Source organism: Oncorhynchus tshawytscha, linkage group LG04 (genome assembly GCF_018296145.1).
Source record: "Oncorhynchus tshawytscha isolate Ot180627B linkage group LG04, Otsh_v2.0, whole genome shotgun sequence".
In the NCBI taxonomy this organism is placed as follows: Eukaryota; Metazoa; Chordata; class Actinopteri; order Salmoniformes; family Salmonidae; genus Oncorhynchus; species Oncorhynchus tshawytscha.
This window is the reverse complement of record NC_056432.1, coordinates 39,789,313-39,813,054: the sequence shown is the minus strand read 5'-3', so window position 1 is coordinate 39,813,054 and position 23,742 is coordinate 39,789,313. Positions and strand designations below refer to the sequence as shown.

At 42.6% G+C, this 23,742-nt stretch overlaps 1 protein-coding gene across 3 annotated transcripts; it reads left to right on the top strand.

Moving 5' to 3' along the window:
• Positions 1 to 2,277: 2,277 nt before the first annotated feature.
• Positions 2,278 to 23,190, top strand: aopep (aminopeptidase O (putative)). Of its 3 annotated transcripts, XM_024418073.2 has the most exons (7): positions 2,278 to 2,464; positions 11,508 to 12,187; positions 12,358 to 12,527; positions 12,628 to 12,790; positions 13,311 to 13,679; positions 22,722 to 22,797; positions 22,944 to 23,190. In XM_024418073.2, exons 2-6 carry the CDS (start codon positions 11,535 to 11,537, stop codon positions 22,786 to 22,788), a joined length of 1,422 nt encoding a protein of 473 aa, XP_024273841.1. In that variant the 5' UTR covers positions 2,278 to 2,464; positions 11,508 to 11,534; the 3' UTR covers positions 22,789 to 22,797; positions 22,944 to 23,190. The 3 variants fall into 3 exon arrangements, with proteins under 3 accessions (XP_024273841.1, XP_024273840.1, XP_042176656.1); XM_024418072.2 differs by having other exon boundaries at positions 22,722 to 23,190; XM_042320722.1 differs by lacking the exon at positions 2,278 to 2,464 and adding an exon at positions 11,101 to 11,161 and having other exon boundaries at positions 22,722 to 23,190.
• Positions 23,191 to 23,742: the final 552 nt, after the last annotated feature.

Below are 23,742 nucleotides of genomic sequence, written 5' to 3'. Positions count from 1 at the left end.
GGCCATAATGACCATTGTTTTGTTTGGAGGAAAAAGCAAGCCGAAGAATACCATCCCAATCGTGGCAGCATCATGTTGTGGGTGTGCTTGGCTGCAGGAGGGACTGATGCACTTCATAAAATAGATGGCATCATGAGGATGGAAAATTATGTGGATGTATTGAAGCAACATCTCAAGGCATCCGACAGGAAGTTAAAGCTTGGTTGCAAATGGGTCTTCCAAATGGACAATGACCCCAAGCATACTTGCAAAGTTGTGTCAAAATGACTTAAGGACAACAAAGTCAATAATATAAAATGTGTGGGTCAGAACTGAAAAAGCGTGTGCGGGCAAGGTCTACAAACCTGAATCGGTTAATCTAGCTCTGTCAGGAGGAATGGGCCAAAATTCACCCAACTTATTGTGGGAAGCTTGTGGAAGGCTACCCAAAACGTTTGACCCAAGTTTAATCATTTTAAAGGCAATGCTACCAAATACTAATTGAGTGTATGTAAACTTCTGACCCACTGGGAATGTGATGAAAGAAATAAAAAGCTGAAATAAATAATTTTCTCTTATTCTGACATTTCACATTCTTAAAATAAAGTGTCGATCCTAACTGACCTAAGATTGGAATTTTTACTATAATTAAATGTCAGGAATTGTGAAACACCTTAGCCAAATACATTTAAACTCAGTTTATGTAAACTTCCGACTTCAACTGTGTGTGTGTGTGTGTGTGTGTGTGTGTGTATATATACTTTTTTGTTAGCCTATTATGTCTCTGTAGATACTAACAAAGATTAATTTATTATGTGTTCACAAATGCATCGAGGCACATACATCATAACTGATGCCATCACCAACCAAACCTAAATGGCAAATCTGTATGTACACAGAGACTGAAATGCTATTTAGACGACACATCAGAGAATGAAAATACAAATGTTTACAGTTATGATACATTTATTTTATTTTCTTCATGAAAATATATATTTGAGATAATATACAGTATCATCACTTTAGCTGGCAATAACAATGTTGTTTACCATGACTAAATGTGACAAAGCCAATGCACATATCAAGTTTTTTTTTTTTATTGTATTAGGTGCCAAAATAAAGACATCCTACAATCTATGTTTACTGTACCAACAAGACAGGTTTCAAGTATTTGCCCAGGCTCTTAATCTTGTTTGTTAATGTTGATGTCATGTTGTAGAACGTCATGTATACCAATAGAGAAATCCTTTGTAATACTACTGGGAAAACGCAATACTCTGATTAGAAATACTTATGGGCAAAGAGCCATATATTAATATATGGCTCTGCATATGGGTATTCATTCACATTATATTCTGTGTTCTGTTACATTGTAGCTTCATAATAGTACAGTAAGTGAGTATAGGACATACTGTAGGTAGTGGCCTACCAATAAACACTGGATTCCTTGTTTTTCATTTTGTGGTATTTTTAATCTGTTGTTCATCAGTGCTTTATTGAAAATGTTGGATTTTAATGAATTATAAAGCACACATATCAATGCCATGCAATTGTGTAGGTTACATCTTTGCTGTGGTCATTATTGCCCCACGTAATCACTACATTATCATTAGATTTAGCATAGGCCTAGACTAGAGAACTCATTTCACAATCCACATTCTTGAAAATAGATATATACTTTCGTCAATAGCTTAAAATGTTGGATAAATATCCTCCTTCAGTTACATGGAAGCCTGAATTGGAATTTAGAACATCCCGAATAGGCCTACAGATTTAACTAGATTCGTAGTATACCCCTCTGCTATATTCAGATAAGCAACCTCGTTTTTATTTTACCAGAGCGCAAGAGCTCCTTTTATATAGCTCCACCTGGAAGATTACAACAATAGTCTAGGTACAGTAGGTTAATTCATGAGACATTTTAAACATGACTAGGTTTACTTTCGTATCATAGAATGCATCATATAATCCACATTTCCATTGTATAACCTATCCGTTTTTAATCATAATTCACTATAAAAAATATATAAAAGCATTACACAAATTGAGAAATTATTTTAATACACGGAAAATACACCACTGGACAGAGTATTTTCCGCGTGAAAAACAGGCAACATTCCCGGGCGCGCATTTTTCCCACCCTGATGTATATTTTCGGTTTATACTTTAGCATGTTCCATTGATTTTTTTTTTACCATTGAAGTGTTTTGTAGGTTATTATCAGGTTATATTAAGTTGCACTGAGATTGAACTACAATTGTTTTCTTTTTTATATACAATTACCTACATACTGTGTTGTAATAAAACATGCAGGGAACAGGTCTCGAACCCTCGACCTTCTAGCCCGTGGTCCGGCGCGCTATCGACTGTGCCGCAAAAGCATGCTCGATCTACTTCACGGCGCCTGAATATGACGGCATAAACCCTTGCCATGGACATGCTCGTACTGTCTGTGCCGGGAACTGAATGCAGCCACTCCAACCAGGTTAGTGCCTACGACAGTCCACAAAACAGAGCATTACTGTTTTCGTATTCGCTATAAGATCTTGTGTATTGAATGCACAGGTCTTGTCTCCTTTTACAGAAAACACTGTTAGGAAATTACCCCGCTTTCGTTTTAAAACCATGCACATGTGGCTGAGGCTCCAGTAAGTTTTCCGCCATCGGATGCTTTATTTGAGAGACGACCTGCCACCTCCCCTCTCTTTACCACTAACGAAAGTAGATTAATATAATATATAAATATGTAGAAACAAGTAAGAATTTAGCCTACAGTCCTAAATGAAGCAAAATGCCGCAATGATGGAAATACCTTCAAGTTAACATACATGTCAATGTGACATTTATCATGATGTAAAAGTACCAACTATTCACAGTGCATGAGTGGCAACCCAAAGTGTGGGTGGAGTATTAATTATTATAGGCTACCTACTCATCACATAAGGTTTACTAACGACTGCTGTGAAACTATAGAGAGAACAATAGTTATGTTTTGTTGAACAAAGCCTATGGGAAAATGAATGGAATCTTTGGTTAAACGCCAAAAATATGGTCTCTGGTAAACACCGACTTAAGAGATCTTAAAAGTTTTGTTCTATGAAATAATCTTCAGCTGCCAACATCACTTTTTGAGAATTTTGAAGCATTTAAGTAATAAAATTAACACAACGCACATAAAGGCTTTCCAAATTCACAAAGGTTGTGTTAACTGACTGATATTATCTCATAGTACAAAACATATCAGATCTCTTAAGCCTGTGTTTACCACAGACCGTATTTTCAGCATTTCGTGGTGGCCGGTAGACTAGTGGTTAGAGCATTGGGCCAGCAACCAAAAGGTTGCTAGATCGAATCCCAGAGCTGAGGAGGTAAAAATCTATCATTCTGCCCCTGAACAAGGCAGTCTACTTTCCATCAGACACTTGGAGAAGAATCCACCTTTCAGCAGGACAATAACCTAAAATGAAAATGGCAAATATTGTATAATCCAAGTTTGCAAAGCACTTAGAGACTTATCCAGAAAGACTCACAGCTGTAATCGCTAACATGCATTAACTCAGGGGGGTTGAATATTTATCTTATCAAAATATACATATTTATTTTCCATTAACAAACATTTGATAAAAACATTACAGAGTATTTTGTGTAGATTGTTAACAATTTGTATTTTATTTTAATCCCGCTTTGTAAAACAACAAAATGTGGAAAAAGTCAAGGGGTGTGAATTCTTTCTGAAGGCACTGTATGTCTCTGTGTCACTTTGTTTTTATTCTCCTACTTCCTCTCAGGGAGAGACATTTGAGGAACTCACACTGTACAGTTTAATTGCAGCTTTGGCCTGCCAAGCCTCCATAACCCTGAGGCTGGAGCAGGGGAAATGGAAATGCTAGGTTGTAACGGCAAAGTGACTGGCTGGCTGGCTCTCATAGGGGACCTTCAGTTTACTGTAAAACAGTTTGCTTTTTGGAGCTTGGACCTGTAGGCCTGCGGATCCATTTCCCCCCAAAATAAATATGTATACAGTATATATATTAAAACATTTTTGGCTGGGGGACTCAGTCGGGGTCTGAGTCCCCCAGCCAAAAGTGCAATTTCGAACAAGTGCAATTTCGAGATGTGGATAATTAGTTTTTCTCTTGTTATGTTAGTCACCGACAGTCACTCAATTAGCCCATGTCAGCAATTATTTTTGATTGGTATTGTATGTTTTTCAGGCCTATATAGAGCCTTCGGAAACTATTCAGACCCATTGACTTTTTCCACATTTTGTTACGTTACAGCCTTATTCTAAAATAGATTAAATAAATACAAATCCTCAGCAATCTACACACAACACCCCATAATGACAAAGCGCAAACAGGTTTTTAGACATTATTGCAAAAACAAACAGTGTTAAGCCAAATTTCGTTAGCCTCCTGAGGTTGAAGAGGTACTGTTGCTCCTTCTTTACCACACTGTCTGTGTGGGTGGACTATTTCAGTTTGTCAGTGATGTGTACGCCGAGGAACTTGAAGCTTTCCACTGCGGTCCCATCGATGTGGATAGGGGGGTGCTCCCTCTGCTGTTTCCTGAAATCCATGATCATCTCCTTAGTTTTGTTGACGTTGAGTGAGAGGTTATTTTCCTGGCACCACACTCCCAGAGCCCTCACCTCCTCCCTGTCGGCTGTCTCATCGTTGTTGGTAATCAAGTCTACTGCTGTTTTGTCATCTGCAAACTTGATGATTGAGTTGGAAGCGTGCATGGCCACGCAGTCATGGGTGAACAGGGAGTACAAGAGGGGGTTGAGCACGCACCCTTGTGGGGCCCCAGTGTTGAGGATCAGCGAAGATGAGGTGTTGTTTCCTACCTTCACCACCTGTGGGCAACTTGTCAGGAAGTCCAGGACCCAGTTGCATAGGGCAGGGTTCAGACCCAGGGCCTCAAGCTTGATGATGAGCTTGGAGAGTACTATGGTGTTGAATGCTGAGCTATAGTCAATGAACAGCTTTCTTACATAGGTATGCCTCTTATCCAGATGGGACAGGACAGTGTCCAGTGTGGTGGCGATTGCATCGTCTGTGGATCTATTGGGGCGGTAAGCAAATTGAAGTGGGTCTAGGGTGGCAGGTAAGGTGGAGGTTAGAGGTCGACCGATTATGATTTTTCAACGCCGATACCGATTATTGGAGGACCAAATAAGGCAGATTTATTCATTTGTAATAATGACAATTACAACAATACTGAATTAACACTTTTATTTTAACTTAATATACAGTGGGCTCCAAAATTACTGGCACCCCTGACTGGCAATGCACAAACAATGCTTAAACAAATATAAACAATATAGAGAGAAACTCAAAATACCAACATGTGAGAAATACTGTACTTTATTAATGTTTCAATGGAACCATCCAAAATAATTTATTGATTTAATTAAAAATCTATATCCTCCAAATCAAGGTTTCACAATGAATGGCACCCTTAATTAAAGATTATTGTAAATAACATCCACCAAAATTAAACCACAAATTAAATTCCACTTAAGTTTATCTAAGTCTTAAGGAACTATATTGAGCCATTACATCACTTCCTGTTTCACTAGGGTATAAAAATGAGGTAACACGCATGCAATATCCCGCTGTCATCCAACACTATGAAGAAAACAAAAGAACTAGCGGTTCAAAAGAGACAGATGATCATAAACCTTCATAAATCTGGTAATGGCTACAAGAAGATCCACAAATGATTGAATATACAACTGAGCACTGTCAGGGCAATTATTAAAACATTATAAAGATATGGAACAGTTGAAAACCTCACGGGTGGAGAACACAAATTCATTTTGCCCCCCAGGATAGGGAGGAGGATGGTGAGAGAAGCAACATAGCCCCAAGAATCACTGTGAAAGAATTGCCGTCCTTGGTGGCGTCTTGGGGTCACCAGGTTTCAAAAAGCACCGTCAGACTCTACCTCCACATCCACAGGCTCTTTGGAAGGGTTGCCAGAAGAAAGCCCTTTCTGACCCCAAGACACAGACGCAAACGCTTGGAGTTTGCCAAACGTCATTTAAATTATGACTGGAAGAAGGTGCTCTGGTCAGATGAGACCAAAATTGAACGTTTTGGTCAGATACAGCATCGGCATGTTTGACGTTGAAACAGGTGCATACAAGGAGAGGCACCTCATACCCACGGTGAAATATGGAGGGTGGTCAGTGATGTTTTGGGACTGTTTTAATTCCAGAGGTCCAGGGGCACTGGTTAAGATTGATGGCATAATGAATTCTACCAAGTATCTGGCAATTTTGGCTGACAATCTGGTTGCCTCTGCCAGAAGGCTGGGACTTGGCCGTAGGTGGTCTTTCCAACAAGACAATGACCCGAAACATACCTCAAGATCCACACAGAAATGGTTCTGTGACAACAAAATCAATGTTCTGCCATCGCCATCTCAGTCGCCGGACCTCAATCCAATCGAAAACCTGTGGGCTGAGTTGAAGAGGGCAGTTGATAAGCGCAAACCCAAGATTGTGAAGGATCTTGAAAGGATCTGCATAGAGGAATGGTCCAAAATCCCTCCAAATGTGTTCCTTCACCTTGCCAAACATTACAGGAAAAGACTCCATGCTGTTATCCTTGCCAGAGATGGTTGCACTATGTACTAAATGAGGAGTGCCAATAATTATGAAACCTTGATTTTGGTTAAATTGATTTTGTATTAAATAATTGAATGATTTTGGTTGGTTCCATAGAAACATTAATAAAGTACAGTATTTCTCACATGTTGGTATTTTGAGTTTATCTCTATAATTATATTGTTTATATTTTTTCAAGTATTGTTTGTGAGTCAGTAATTTTGGAGCCCACTGTATATAATACATCAATCAAATCAATTTCACCTCAAATAAATAATGAAACATGTTCAATTTGGTTGAAATAATGCAAAAACAAAGTGTTGGAGAAGAAAGTAAAGTGCAATATGTGCCATGTTAAAAAGCTAATGTTTAAGTTCCTTGCTCAGAACATTAGAACATATGAAAGCTGGTGGTTCCTTTTAACATGAGTCTTCAATATTCCCAGGTAAGAAGTTTTAGGTTGAGGTTATTATAAGAATTATAGGACTATTTTTCTCTATACCATTTGTATTTCAAATACCTTTGACTATTGGATGTTCTTATAGGCACTTTAGTATTGCCAGTGTAACAGTATAGCTTCTGTCCCTCTCCTCGCCCCTAACTGGGCTCGAACCAGGAACACATCGACAACAGCCACCCTCGAAGCGTCGTTACACATCGCTCCACAAAAGCCGCGGCCCTTGCAGAGCAAGGGGAACAACTACTCCCAAGTCTCAGAGCAAGTGACATTTGAAATGCTATTAGCGCGCACCCCGCTAACTAGCTAGCCATTTCAAATCGGTTACACCAGCCTAATCTCGGGAGTTGATAGGCTTGAAGTCATAAACAGCGCAATGCTTGAATCATTGAGAAGAGCTGCTGGCAAACGCATGAAAGTGCTGTTTGAATGAATGCTTACGAGCCTGCTGGTGCCTACCACCACTCAGTCAGACTGCTCTATCAAATATCAAATCATAGACTTAATTATAACATAATAACACACAGAAATACGAGCCGTAGGTCATTAATATGGTCAAATTCGGAAACTATAATTTCGAAAATAAAACGTTTATTCTTTCAGTGAAATACGGAACCGTTCCGTAATTTATCTAACGGGTGGCATCCATAAGTCTAAATATTCCTGTTACATTGCACAACCTTCAGTGTTATGTCATAATTACATAAAATTCTGGCAAATTAGTTCACAACGAGCCAGGTGGCCCAAACTGTTGAATATACCTTGACTCTGTGTGCAATGAACGCAAGAGGAATGACACAATTTCCCTAGTTTAATATTGCCTGCTAACATGAATTTCTTAACTAAATATGCAGGTTTAAAAATATATACTTCTGTGTATTGATTTTAAGAAAGGCATTGATGTTTATGGTTGGGTACATTCGTGCAACGATTGTACTTTTTGCACTTTTGTTAAATCATCCCCCGTTTGGCAAAGTTGGCTGTTTGTGCGAATGCTCCCATCTATCCACGGTTTCTGGATGGGGTTGGTTTTGACCTGTTGAGTGTAGGGGGCAGTATATTGATGTTTGGATGAAAAACGTACCCAAATTAAACTGCCTATTTCTCAGGCCCAGAAGCTAGAATATGCATATAATTCAGATTAGGATAGAAAACACTCTAAAGTTTCCAAAACTGTCAAAATATTGTCTGTGAGTATAACATAACTGATATTGCAGGCGAAAACTAGGAAGTGCCTCTTATTTTGAAAGCTCCCTGTTCCATTGCATGCCTTCCCTCCATTTAAAGGGATATCAACCAGATTCCTTTCCCTATGGCCTCCACATGGTGTGAACAGTCTTTAGACATAGTTTCAGCCTTTTATTCAGAAAAATAAGCGAGAACGATCACATCGCGTCAGTGGATGGCTGGGTGCCAGCAGAGTTTTGCATGCGCAACAGCTTGGAGCAGACATCTTCTCTCTCTCTCTCCTATTGAAAAACCTACGGTCCGGTTGAAATATTATCGATTATTTATTGTAAAAACAACCTGAGGGTGATTATAAAAACCATTTGACATGTTTCTACGAACTTTACGGATACTATTTGGAATTTTTGATTGCCCCGTCCTGACACATTTATTGTGTAACTGGGAGTCCTGTGAGTGCAAACATCCGAAGATCATCAAAGGTAAGTGATTCATTTTATTGCTTTTCTGACTTTCTTTACCAATCTACTTTGCTGCTAGCTGTTTGTTTTGTTTTGTCTGCTGAGATAGATGTCCTTACATAAACGCTTGGTTTGCTTTAGCTGTAAAGTGTTTTTGAAAGCTGACACACCAGGAGGATTGACAACAAGCTAAGCTATGTTTTGCTATATTGCACTTGTGATTTCATGAAAATTAAATATTTTCAGTAATTTAATTTGAATTTGGAGCTCTGCAATTCAGCGGATGTTGACGAAAATGATCCCCCTAACGGGATGGGTGTGCCAAAAGTTAATAGGCACAGTGGTTACAACATCTCCTATGCACTTCCTGATAAACTCATTCACCGTATCGGTATATGTGTCGATATTATTTTCTGAAGCTACTCTGAACATATTCCAGTCCGCGTGATCAAAACAATCTTGAAGCGTGGATTCCGATTGGTCAGACCAGCGTTGAATAGTCCTTACCACGGGTGCTTCCTGTTTGAGTTTCTGCCTATAGGTAAGGAGGAGCTAGATGGAATCGTGGCCCGAGTTGCCAAATGGAGGTCGAGGGAAGGCCTTATATGCATTCTGGAAGGTAGTATAGCAATGGTCGAGCATTTTAGCAGCATGAGTACAACAATCAATATGTTGATAGAATTTCAGGAGCCTTTTCCTCAAATTGACTTTGTTAAAATCCCCAGCTGCAATAAATGCAGCCTCAGGATAAGTGGTTTCCAGTTTGCATAAAGTCCAGTGAAGTTCTTTGAGGGCCGTCGTGGTATCAACTTGGGGGGGATATAGAGATAGTACGGTCGACATTTGATTGTGAGATATTCTAGGTCGGGTGAACAGAAGGGCTTGAGTTCCTGTATGTTATCACAGTTACGCCATAAGTCATTATTCATAAAACATATACCTCCACCCTTCTGCTTCCCAGAGAGATGTTTGTTCCTGTCGGTGCGATGTACTGAGAACCCAACTGGCTTTACAGAGTCAGACAGTATATCTCGAGCGATCCATGCTTCTGTGAAGCAGAGCAGGTTACAATCCCTGGTGTCTCTCTGAAAAGCAACTCTCGCCTTGAGCTCATCAATTTTATTAACCAGAGATTGGACATTAGCGAGTAAAATACTCGGGAGCGGTGGGTGGTGTGCATGCTTCCTAAGTCGGACCAGAAGACCTCCTCGAGTACCTCTCCTTCGCCGGTGTTGTTTTGGGTCAGCCTCTGGAATAAGTTCAGTTGCTCTGGGGAGAGCAAACAAAGGATCCGCTCCAGGGAAGTGGTAATCCTGCTCCTAATGCTGGAAGTTCTGGTGAGTTACAGACGCTCTAATATCCAATAGTTCTTCCCGGCTGTATGTAATGACATAAAACAATTCCTGAGCTAATAACGTAAAAAATAGTACATAAACAAACAAAATACTGCAGAGTTGTATACAAGCTAGTCGCGATGTTGACATCTTCGTCGGCGCCATCATCATATCATGTCAGTGGCCTCCATCATTCTTAAAAAGAAGAAGTTTGGAACCATCAAGACTCTCCCTAGAGCTGGCTGCCAGGCCAAACTGAGCAATCGGTGGAGAAGGGCCTTGGTCAGGGAGGCGACCTAGAACCCAATTTTCCCTCTGACAGAGGTCCAGAGTTCCTCTGTGGAGATGGAAGAACCTTCCAGAAGGACAACCATCTCTGCAGCACTCCACCAATCAGGCCTTTATGGTAGAGTGGCCAGACGGAAGCCACTCCTCAGTTAAAGGCACATGACAGCCCACTTGGAGTTTTCCAAAAGGCATCTAAAGACTCACAGACCATGAGAAACAAGAATCTCTGGTCTGATGGAACCAAAATTGAACTCTTTGGCCTGAAGCCAAGCGTCACGTCTGGAGGAAACCTGGCACCATCCCTACGGTGAAGCATGGTGGGGGCAGCATCACGCTATGGATGTTTTTCAGCGGCAGGGACTGTGAGACTAGTCAGGATCAAGTGAAAGATGAATGGAGCAAAGTACAGAGAGATCCTTGATGAAATCCTGCTCAGGACCTCAGACTGGGGCGAAGGTTTCTTAGATATTACTGCACTGTCGGAACTAGAAGCACAAGCATTTCGCTACACTCACATTTACATCTGCTAACCATATGTTTGTGACCAATAAAATTTGATTTGATTTGATTTGAGGTTCACCTTTCAACAGGACAACGACCCTAAGCACACTTCGTGATAAGTCTCTGAATGGCCTTGAGTGGCCCAGCCAGAGCCCGGACTTGAACCCGATCCAACATCTCTGGAGAGACCTGAAAATAGCATTGTAGCGACTCTCCCCATCCAACCTGACAGAGCTTGAGAGGATTTGCAGAGAAGAATGGGAGAAACTCCCCAAATAGAGGTATGCCAAGCTTGTAGCATCATACCTAAGAAGACTCAAGGCTGTAATCGTTGCCAAAGGTACTTCAACAAGGTTCTGAGTAAAGGGTCTGAATACTTATGTAAATGTGATATTTCAGTTATTTACTTTTAATACATTTGCAAAAATGTATAAAAACTGTTTTTGCTTTGTCATTATGGGGTATAGTATGTAGATTGATGAGGGAAATAAACAATTCAATTAATTTTAGAATAAGGCTGTAACGTAGCAAGATGTGGAAAAAGTCAAAGGGTCTGAGTACTTTCCAAAGCCACTGGATGTGGACCACATTACCTGGCTGATAAGGTTGATATGTACTGTATACTGTACATATTGATTGAATGCTCTATCAGTTGATTGATTGATTGACATTGTGTTTTCCTCTAGAATTAAATAGATGACCTCTGATGAGAAATGGATGGTGATGGTGATGTGGACCCAGGCAGGGACGATTTGCCCCTCAGAGCCAACACCAACCACATCCTGGTCAGACACTATGTCTTGGACCTGGACATAAACCTCCAAACTAAGGTTATCACTGGTACTGTGGTGCTCTTCCTGGAGCCAGGCCCACTGGCTGGAGATGGGAATGGGGCTGGGGAAGGCGCCCCAACCCCACCCCAACCATCCCAGACTGATGACTCCTGGGAGGATGAGAGCCACAGAGACTTTACCTTAGTTCTGGACTGCTGTGACCTCACTGTGTCAAAAGTAGAGGAGTTGGACGTGACCTCTGTGTCAGATATGCAGGGTCTCCTGAAGGAGGTCAAGGGTGAGGGGTCAGGAGTTGGCCCACAACCAGACAGCCAATCAGCTGTGCTCATTCAGAGGCTGATCTCCCTACCGTCCACCCAATGGAAAAAGCAACACCACCTGTACTTCCAGTGCAGTCATGCCCCTGCTTTTGAGGGTGGGGGACCCCTCATCTTCAACACGGACCGCTGGAGCCTGCAGGTGAGGAAGAGGGGGGTTCGGACCATCCAGGAGTTCCCCCGAGCCCTGAGGGTCTGCTACAAGACCAAGCCGGAGGGAGGCTCTGTCAGGTGGACTAAAGATCAGGACAACAGGTGGGACATGAATATCTACTGTATGCTTCATGCTCAGACTGATAACATATAGGACAGAATTTGTTTCCATCTGTCTACTCTCAGGGTGAAACAAACTATACAGTAAACCAAGAGAAGCCTGTCCCATGAACAGTACGATGAAGGAAGTTGTTTACCGTTTACTCCTCTAGGTCATGTGTTTACACCGCCGGCTCCCCCATCAACAACCGTGCCCTCTTCCCCTGTCAGGAGCCTCCTGTCGCCATGTCGACGTGGCAGGCCCAGGTACGAGCCCCTAGGGAGTGTGTGGTTCTATTGAGTGGAGAGAACCAGGCCCAGCCCACGCACCTGCACCACACAGGTACTACACTCCTGATCAGTGTACAGCGGATAAGTGCAAAGTGGTACAGTTCACCAGTCCACTCACCCACTCTCTGTCTCTCTCTCCCTCCTCTGTCTAGGTCTCTCTAGCTGGGACTACTATGTCACTATGCCTATGCCTGCCTCCACTTTTACCTTGGCAGTGGGTTACTGGCACCAGGCCACAGCACAACTTTCCACAGCACAGCTTACCCCTCCTGTGCAGGGTACAAGGACTGGGGCCTCCCATACGCATGCTGGCAGGTATGATTTATTTCCCGTAAGACCCCTCCTCTCTTGTCTCCCCCCCTTCGTGGTTTCCCTCCAACCCAGCCATACCAGGCGGTAGAACCAGGTCTTCCCCAGCAGTGCTTTCCCCTGCCCTGAAGAGTTCACCACAGGCTGAGGGTTTGAGGGCTCCACCACCATGCTGGCGCTGGCAGCTCTGTCATTCTTCCCGTAATACCACCCTTTCTACCTCCTCCTCTCATGGTTTCCTCCAACCCAGCCGTTAACCCCAGGGCTTCTCCTGCTACAAGGAGGGCCTTTTATCCTCAGTGAACGGCTAGAGGAAACTTGGAACACATTTGGGTTTTGCAGTTCCAGTACTAAGATGGAGTTACTGTAACTGAATGGAAGTCCAATTAAATGTAATGTTTGGGTTTTCTCTGGCTTTCCTGTGTGATGCAATGTTCAATATTTCCACCCCTCTCGTTTCTAAGCCCGTAGTCAAAATAGCGAAAATACAAGCCTGAATCCCCCCCCCCTTCTCCCCATCACACAGCTTGGACATGAATCCATTCACCAACATGGACCATCCCATCATCACCAGCCCACAGTCTACATTAGTCTACTCAGGCCTGAAGGATGAGAAGCACTCTGAGAGCGAATGCTCAGGTCTGGGCGATGACAACTTCACCTGTTGCCATGCTGATTACCCCTGTCCATTCACCGACCCATCCGCCTGGAGCCAAGAGGTGGTCCCTCACCGGATGTTTGCCCCGCCCTCTCTGCTGCAAAAGGCCCAGGTCCAGGTCCTCCCCCTTCTGCCTGGCTGCCTGGCTGCAGCCCACGCTACCCTGGGGGTCCATCCCTTCCCCCGCCTCGATGTACTCATCGTCCCAGCAAGCTTCTCTAGTCTGGGCATGGCCAGGTAAGACTGGAGGGAGGACTGGAGGAAGGGATATGTATCGAGGAATAGATCATTTCACCACTTATGCACACCTGTTTTGTTACTTTCAAATCTGCTGTTTTATTTACATTTGCAACTCGTTGACATGACTACTTTGCATTCGTGAACATGAACACTCGTAAAGCACCAGTGGCAGCCATGTTTCCCTCGTGTGTCTATATCCTTAATGGAAATATACAGATTCCACGTTTGCAATAAAGCTGAATAGCAGACAGCCCCATGAACCCCAGTCCAACACCCCAACCCTTGGTCGACCCTCCAGTTGAAAGAGCCTGCTAGCCCCCATTCACCTCCTCGGCAGTGCTAGCTCAGACAGCCAGTCAATAGGGCTCTGTGTGTGTCCATGTTGTGTTGTTGACCTGGTCTCCAGGTACACTGGTCTGTTTGTGTCGGGCTGTTTAGTCTGCAGAGTGGAGGTCTGATGTTTAGAGGAAACCCACGGGTTGGCACACTGCTTTACCCCATCAACAGCCCCCCCCCCCGTATATCTCACGATGCTGTTGACCTCTCTCTCTTTCTCTCTCTTCTGCACAGCTGTCTTTCCTATTTTCCTCCAGTTCTCTCCTCGTCTTCCTATATTAAGGCCTTGGGGGTTAACCACCACTCTGTTGATGTTTTGACTGCCCTGAAGCAGTCAAACTGCCCTGTTGGACAGCTACTGTAGCAGTTTACTTCCTCCATGCATTCAGACTTTCATAATCCCATTTTGCTCATCCTTATGCAGTAGCTAAGCTACATCTTTCTCTGTGTGGGCTAGACAGAGTTTTGTGTTGCAGTTTTGATGAATGGTTCTTGGTTTTACTGAGAAGGCGGTAGCTCTACTGAATTCATAATATTTGTATTTCCAAGTACAGTAGATTCATTTGCAACAACATTTTGGTCCAATAACCTTTCTTAACCTTAGTTTTACTAATAGTCTACATGAAGTCTGAGAGGCAGTGGATGTTTTCGAAATGTGTGTCAAATTATTTTCCTGTAATTTAATGAGGAGATATGCTTGGTACACATACATGCAGTCCCCATTGAATGTTCTGTTGTTTAGATTTTGGGGAAATGAAGTTATGTTTTTCTATGCAAAATCATTTGAGCACTTTTTTTGTGTGTGTGTGTGTGTGTGTGTGTTTTTATGGGAGTGAAATCCAGCCAGTGTCTTTTAGATTAAGTTTGACTGAAGTTAAAATGCGAAGTTTGGGCCAAATAAAAGCTCAAAATGTCTGCTCTTTTTTACCATGCTCTTGATAAAATAAATAAATGCGTCTTTTGGGTGGCCAGTGGACAGTGGCCCAGTGTGTGTAGGCTGCCAGTGCCAACACCCTCTCTCTCTGCACCAGAACTCTGTCTGTAGTCTTCCACAGGAAATGAGGTCAGAACTGAATGTACTCCACAGGTTATGATGTCATTGGGAGGGGATCAGAAACATTGTAAAGGACAAAAGGTTTCCAGAGGGTCAACAAACTCTGAGCCCAGAGCTCCGACTCACATATTTACAGTGGCAAGAAAAAGTATGAACCCTTTGGAATTACCTGGAATTCTATATAAATTGGTCATGAAATTTGATCTGATCTTCATCTAAGTCACAACAATAGACAAACACAGTCTGCTTAAACTAAAAACACACAAACAATTATACGTGCAGGGTGGGAAAAGTATGTGAACCCTTGGATTTAATAACTGGTTGACCCTCCTTTGGCAGCAATAACCTCAACCACGTTTGCTGTAGTTGTGGATCAGACCTGCACAACGGTCAGGAGGAATTTCGGACCATTCCTCTTTACAAAACTGTTTCAGTTCAGCAATATTCTTGGGATGTCTGGTGTGAACCGCTCTCTTGAGGTCATGCCACAGCATGTCAAATCGGGTTGAGGTCAGGACTCTGACTGGGCCACTCCAGATGGCGTATTTTCTTCTGTTGAAGCCATTCTGTTGTTGATTTACTTCTGTGTTTTGGGTCGTTGTCCTGTTGCATCACCCAACTTCTGTTGAGCTTCAATTGGCGGACAGGTAGCCTTACATTCTCCTACAAAATGTTTTGATAAACTTGGGAATTCATTTTTCCTTTCGATGATAGCAAGCTGTCCAGGCCCTGAGGCAGCAAAGCAGCTCCAAACCATGAGGCTCCCTCCACCATACTTTACAGTTGGGATGAGGTTGTGATGTTGGTGTGCTGTGCCTTTTTTTCTACACACATAGAGTTGTGTGTTCCTTCCAAACAACTCAACTGTAATTTCATCTGTCCACAGAGTATTTTGCCAGAAGCGCTGTGGAACATCCAGATGCTCTTTTGCAAACTTCAGCAGTGTTTTTTTTGGACAGCAGTGGCTTCTTCTATGGTGTCCTCCCATGAACACCATTCTTGTTTAGTGCTTTACGTATCATAGACTCGTCAAACAGAGATGTTAGCATGTTCCAGAGATTTCTGTAAGTCTTTAGCTGACACTCTAGGATTCTTAACCTCATTGAGCATTCTGAACTGTGCTCTTAGTCATCTTTAAAGCACGGCCACTCCTAGGGAGAGTAGCAACAGTGCTGAACTTTCTCCATTTATAGACAATTTGTCTTACCTTGGACTGATGAACATCAAGGCTTTTAGAGATACTTTTGTAACCATTTCCAGCTTTATGCAAGTCAACAATTCTTAATCTTGGGTCTTCTGAGATCTCTTTTATTCAAGGCATGGTTCACATCAGGCAACGCTTCTTGTGAATAGTTCTTTATTGGGCAGGGCAGCTCTAACCAACCATCTCCAATCTCGACTCAATGATTGTACTCCAGGTTAGCTGACTCCTGACTCCAATTAGCTTTTGGCGAAGTCATTAGCCTAGGGGCTCACATACTTTTTCCAACCTGCATTGTGAATGTTTAAATGATTTATTCAATATAGACATCATGTTTGTAAGGTGCTAACACCTTAAGGCTGCTTTATTCTTTGCATTGCGAGGTTTGAGGATAGCTTCTTGCCCTGGCTGTTTGAACTTGAGCTACGTAGGTGTAGTTGACATAAAAAGAGACTGAGGATTCACTAAGCCCAGCAGACTCCTGCCATGCCTGCGTGGGTCACAGCCCCCCCTCTCTTTGCGTGTGGCACACTCCTGCAGGCCTCCAGACTTAACCGCAAAGGCTGCGCCACATGCAGGAAGGAGGGGGAGGTCGACAAAACATGGACCAGAGATGGAGATTGGGAGATGGGGGTGGGAAAGAAGGGGCATGGGAGGTCTTGAGCCAGACCTAACCACAAGACTGCCTACATGGAGGATGGAGGGAGGTTAACAAAACATGGAGATGGAGACTGGGTGGGAGGAGGAGAAAGGGGTGGGAGGAGGAGAGTTTAAGGAGGGGTTTTAGCTATGGATCCCCCAGGATGTGGGAGAGGATGTGTGGATTATTCCCAGCAACAAAAGCCATTAGTCCCTGGAAGGACTTCAGAGGCTGCAGCTCTTTAATCTGCAGATTGGGAAGTATGTGGGCCTGAGTTCTTGGGGCCAGGCCAACCGCTGCTTTTCTAGCATGCCCCTGTATAAAGAACAACAGGGGTGGCTGAGGAGAGTAGGGGGAGGCAGGCAGGGGGGCATTAAGTTATTGTGCTGGGATACAGGGAAAGGAGGGGGGGTTAAGTTTTTGTACCCAGATACGGGGAGGGAGGGAGGGCAGGAAACCAAAGATTAAGAAGTCAAGTAAGGGCAGGTCTGGACTGACGGCCTGTGCCATGTACACTGTGTGCCCACAAATCTGTGTGACTCTATGTAGTGTATAATTAATACTTGCAAAGAGACAGAACACCGTTTACACTTGCAAACAGTCAGTGAGCTACACGACTTTACACCAGCCTCTGTCAGAGCAGATGTCAAATTAGTTGAATAGCCTATTTAGTTTGTTTTGTTATATATTTTATATTTTGTGGTTTCTGTCTCTTTATACACGCCATTCAGAAACAAACACTCCTTACCTGGGCCAAATCAGTAGAGGGTTCCCCTCTGTTGGTCTGTCTGTTTGTCCGACTGTGTCTGTCTGTCTGTCTGCCTGCCTCTGTCTGTAGAATCACCATGGTCAAACTGTTAAAGGCTCTGGTATGTGGAGGCACTGTGCGTGTCCTCTCCTGGTGCTGAGACAAGGGGAGGAGAAGGAAGAGGAGGAGAGAGGGGAAAGAGGGGGGTGAGGAGGAGGAATAGTAAATGGGAAACATTAATGCGGACAGCAGGGGAGCTACTTAGCTCAGAAACACTTCCACACTTTGGTTAAAAACAACTCATTGTCTACAGTGGATGGAATGACATGAGAAAGTTGTAAAACTGAGACCTTGAAAACACTGAAGTGACTTTGAATGGCTGCTGCAGATAGAAGTCCTTCAGCACAAGTCATTTAAATGTAAGGGTGTAATGTTCCCCAAACTCACAGTTCGGTACGTATTGCGGTTTCGGGGTCACAGTTCGATTCGGTTTCGGTACAGCCGGATGAAATGCCAACCATTGCTGTAGTACATTTTTGTTTATTTAAGAAAATACAAAGTTCTGGTATTCCTGATTCCGTATATGATCATGGGTCATATAATTCCTGATGAGAGCACAATCAGGAGTAGCAACACTTTGTATTTTCTTAAATTAAACCACACGATTACTCATCAACAACAATACTAAAATAAAGTGCACCATGCGTGTGAAATCAAAATGTAAATATGGCTCAGACATCATATAGGCCTATCCCAATGGGCATACAATGTGATAAAGATGTCCTTTACTGGTTGAAACCAGATCACAACCAGATTAAAAATGTATTTTTCATATTTTGGTTGATATCTGTTTTTGGTAGAAATCTGATTCAACTAAATCAAATCAAATGTTATTAGTCACATGCGCTGAATACAACAGGTAGACCTTACAGTGAAATGCTTATTGATACGAATAAGGTAACAAGTAATTAAAGAGCAGCAGTAAAATAACAACAGCGAGACTGTATACAGGGGGTACCGGTACAGAGTCAATGTGCGGGGACACCGGTTAGTTGAGGTAATATGTACATGTAGGTAGAGTTATTAAAGTGACTATGCATAGATGATGATAACAACAGAGGGTAGCAGCGGTGTAAAGGTGGGGGGGGGGTGCAAATAGTCTGGGTAGCCATTTGATTAGGTGTTCAGGAGTCTTATGGCTTGGATGTAGAAGCTGTTTAGAAGCCTAAACATGTACATGTGCATAGTGTTTGTGATCCATGCACCCATTGCATACAGTGCATTCGGAAAGTATTCAGACCGCTTGGCCTTTTCTACATTTTATTACGTTACAGCCTTATTCTAAAATGGATTAAATACATATTTTTCCTCATCAATCTACACATAAGACCCCATAACGACAAAGCAGAAACAGGTTTTTATTTTTTGGGGCAAATGTACCCTTTGCTATGAGACTCGAAATTGAGCTTGGGTGCATTCTGTTTCCATTGATCATCCTTGAGATCTTGATTGGAATCCATCTGTGTTAAATTCAATTGGTTGGAAAGGTACACACACCTGTCTATATAAGGTCCCACAGTTGACATGTCAGAGCAAAAACCAAGCCATGAGGTCGAAGTAATTGTACGTAGAATTCCAAGGCAGGATTGTGTCATGGCACAGATCTGGGGAAGGGTACAAAAACATTTCTGCAACTTTGAAGGTCTCCAAGACCACAGTGGACTCCATCATTATTAAACGGGAAAAGTTTGGAACCACCAAGACTCTTCCTAGAGCTGGCCGCCAGGCCAAACTGAGCAATCGGGGGAGAAGTGCCTTGGTCAGGGAGATGACCAAGAACCCGATGGTCATTCTGACAGAGCTCCAGAGTTCCTTTGTGGAGATGGGAGAACCTTCCAGAAGGACAACCATCTCTGCAGCTCTCCACCAATCAGGCCTTTATGTTAGTGGCCAGACGGAAGCCACTCCTTAGTAAAAAAGCACATGACATGCCAAAACAAAATTCTGTGGTCTGATGAAACTAAGATGAAACTCTTTGGCCTGAATGCCAAGCGTCACGTCTGGAGGAAACCTGGCACCATCCCTACTGTGAAGCATGGTGGTGGCAGCATCATGCTGTGGAGATATTTTTCATGGGCAGGGACTGTGAGGCTAGTCAGGATCGAGGGAAAGATGAACGGAGCAAAGTACAGAGATCCTTGATGAAAACCTGCTCCACGGTGTGTCCTTGAGTGGCCCAGCCAGAACCCAAACTTGAACCCTATCTAACATTTCTGGAGAGACCTGACAATAGCTGTGCAGCGACGCTCCCCATCCAACCTGTCACAGCTTGAGAGGATCTGCAGAGAAGAATGGGAGAAACTCCCCAAATACAGGTGTGCCAAGCTTGTAGCTTCATACACAAGAAGACTCGAGGCTGTAATCACTGCCAAAGGTGCTTCAACAAGGTACTGAGTAAATTGTCTGAATACTTATGTAAATGTGATATTTCTGTTTTACATTTTTTATCCAAAAAAAAAAATGTTTTATGCAGTATTGTGTGTAGATTGATGAAGAAAAAACAAAATGTGGAAAAAGTCAAGGAGTCTGAATACTTACAAGGAGTCTGAATGCACTGTATAAGACACTAGAACAATTACAGTTATTAAAATTTGAGTAATGTTCAGCAGGGTTTGCATGATTCAGCTTAGCACACTTGGCATACAACAGCTGGCAGAGCACACCAAAGCCGGTTAGAGTCTTGGGCCATACTGTACCCAGTCAACACGCTGGGCTCGGGCCTATTCCGTTTGAGATGTGGGGGACTCGGCATGGACTCGGTCGGACTTGGGGGGCTTCATGCGGGCCAAGCTATTCCAGAGTTTGGCAGAATCATATTACTCTGGGTTCCGGCTAATGGTACTTGGGCCGATTCCACTTCAGCTTATCCAGCCCGATTAACTTTTTCAGGAGTAGGGCCATTTGAGGAATTTTATTTGGCAGGCGATGAAATACCAATTTAATATACAAAGTGTTGTGATATTTCACCTCCAAGTCATCGAATTTGCTAGGTCATTAAAATGTCATATTTGTGACAGTCTCTGGGGTCATGTACTGTAGCTATGAGAGATGGTCCCTAATTTAGAGAATCTCCAATGCTATAAATGCGTTTGTTTTTACTACAGGCTATGGGAGTGTTTTTTTGTACTTGCAGTCCACCCAATTGAAAAGTGCACAGTCACTTCCATAACATTTGTTATAGGCTACCAGCATGTAAGATGAACAGGCATGAACATGCACAATATTACAGGATACCCTTACAAGAATGCACTGCCGTTAAAATGCAATAAAACTGCAGTACAATGAAATAATGTTTTTTTTTTTTTTAAATGAATGATATCTGGTAGCTTGCTGTGTATATTGGCTTCTAATGATAATCTTTTGTTGATGTCAACTGCACTGTTTGTTGCACATTTTCTTTTGTTCCACGGAATGCAATTTTGATGTTCTGTTCTGACTAATTACATTTGTTTACAGAATTTAACAAATCACACGTAGGCCTGTCTTTTATTTCAATATCCTACTACAATCCACCAGGGTTTACAAAACCCTTCTTTTATTACATTTATTTACATCAATAACGAGTAAGAAATTATTGCACCTGAATTTGACCCTGAGAATGTGACAAGTTATATTTTCCCTTAAAGCTTTTAAGTAATTAACGTAATGTGTTCAGTATTTCCGAAGTAAAGCGGCGGTTTGTTGGGGAGAAGAATGTCAAGGAAAGTTTTGCTAGCTAGCTAACGTTAATCATCCATGGACCTGGTAACTTTGTACCTAGCTAGCTAACGTTAATCATCCATGGACCTGGTAACTTTGTATCTGTTGTAGCTAGCTAGCTATCGTTAATCATGCATGGATCTGGTAACTTTGTACCTGCTGTAGCTAGCTAGCTATCGTTAATCATACCACTAGCAGCATAGCAGCATACCACCCTGCATACCACTGCTGGCTTGCTTCTGAAGCTAAGCAGGGTTGGTCCTGGTCAGTCCTTGGATGGGAGACCAGATCCTGCTGGAAGTGGTGTTGGAGGGCCAGTAGGAGGCACTCTTTCCACTGGTCTAAAAAATATCCCAATGCCCCAGGGCAGTGATTGGGGACACTGCCCTGTGTAGGGTGCCATCTCTCGGATGGGACGTTAAACGGGTGTCCTGACTCGCTGAGGTCATTAAAGATCCCATGGCACTTATCGTAAGAGTAGGAGTCCTGGCTAAATTCCCAATCTGACCCTCAAACCATCACGGTCACCTAATAATCCCCAGTTTACAATTGGCTCATTCATCCCCCTCCTCTCCCCTGTAACTATTCCCCAGGTCGTTGCTGTAAATGAGAATGTGTTCTCAGTCAACTTACCTGGTAAAATAATGGATAAATAAAAATAAATAAAAAAATCATGCATGGACCTGGTAACTTTGTACCTGTTGTAGCTAGCTAGCTAATGTTAATCATCCATGGACCTGGTAACTTTGTACCTGTTGTAGCTAGCTAGCTAACATTTTGGCATTTGTATATCTGTTTAGTTATTGACAGTACACGTGTGTGTGTGTGTGTGTGTGTTCTCTCTCTCCATGTGTGTGTGTGTGAGAGAGAGATGATGATCACAATAACTTTAGAAAACATTGTCATGTCAACGGTTTCATGCTAGCTGTGTATATGTGTCAGTGTATTCTGTGAGAGAGAGAGAGATGATCACAAAAACGTATGTAAAATGTTGTCGTCATTGTGTCATGCTAGCTGTGTGTTTGTGAGTGTGAGAGAGAGAGAAATGGTTGATGAATATACATATAGGGAACAGTGTGTGTGTGTGTGTGTGTGTGTGTGAGAGAAAGCGAGAGTGTCTGAGCTAGCCTAATTCTTGAAACATGTATCCCCCAATATGTATGTGAATTTTCCTGATTCATCAGGGATACTTGCATTTTGTATTTGACAATACATTTCGCCAATCCCTGCTCCCCCCAACACTCATTCTAACGTTACAACTCTCAACTGCCCTTTTCAATTCTTGATTATTTTTTTTGCAGGAATCTTCTAGCTTGGATTGAGGAAAGAATGAAAGGGAAGAAGTGCAGAAGTTATCCAACTGACTGACTAAGAAATGTAAATAGCTTAGGTTTTGCTGTCTCTCTCTCTCTCTCTCCTGTCTGCCAGATTGCTGAGGGGTAACGTAGTCAATGTACTTGCTAAGCCTAACTTAGTGAAGACCTTACGCAATGGCTAATCATGATTCGTCTCTGTCTTTACAGTTCCTGAAACATGTCAATGACCTGAGGCATAGCTTCTGTTACACAATGGCCGCCTACTCAGTTACCATTGACCTATTCGGCCACATCCCAGGAAAAGGGGAGAGCAGCACCACCACTCCTTAAATCCACATGTTGTGACTAGGGGGCAGTATTTTCATTTTTGAAAGATAAAAAACGTTCCCGTAGTAAACGGGATATTTTGTCAGGACAAGATACTAGAATATGCATATAATTGACAGCTTAGGATAGAAAACACTCTAAAGTTTCCAAAACTGTAAAAATATTGTCTGTGAGTATAACAGAACTGTTGTTGCAGACGAAAGCCTGAGAAAAATCCAATCCGGAAGTGCCTCCTGTTTTGAAAGCGCTGCGTTCCAATGAGTCCCTATTGAGCAGTGAATGAGCTATCAACCAGATTACTCTTTCTCCGTATTCCCGAAGGTGTCTTTTACGCATTTATGTTGAAGAATACCCGTAAGCGGCTACATTGCGTAAGTGGTCACCTGATGCTCCCAGAGAGATTCTCGTGTAAAATACAGAGGTAGCCATTACTCCAATTGGTCCTACTGAAAAACAAATTGTCCCGATAGATATATTATCGAATAGATATTTGAAAAACACCTTGAGGATTGATTATAAACAACGTTTGCCATGTTTCTGTCGATATTATGGAGCTAATTTGGAATATTTTTTGCCGTTTTCGTGACTGCAATTTCCGGGCGATTTCTCAGCCAAACGTGAAGAACAAACGGAGCTATTTCGCCTACAAAAATAATATTTTTGGAAAAAAGGAACATTT

Excerpts from the sequence above, each read along its gene's own strand:
- aopep (XM_024418073.2), top strand. The coding sequence starts at position 11,535 with ATGGATGGTGATGGTGATGTGGACCCAGGCAGGGACGATTTGCCCCTC. Across the intron at positions 12,528-12,627 it reads CACGCACCTGCACCACACAG|GTCTCTCTAGCTGGGACTAC; the intron begins GTACTACACTCC and ends TCCTCTGTCTAG. Across the intron at positions 13,680-22,721 it reads TCTAGTCTGGGCATGGCCAG|GAATCTTCTAGCTTGGATTG; the intron begins GTAAGACTGGAG and ends TTTTTTTTGCAG.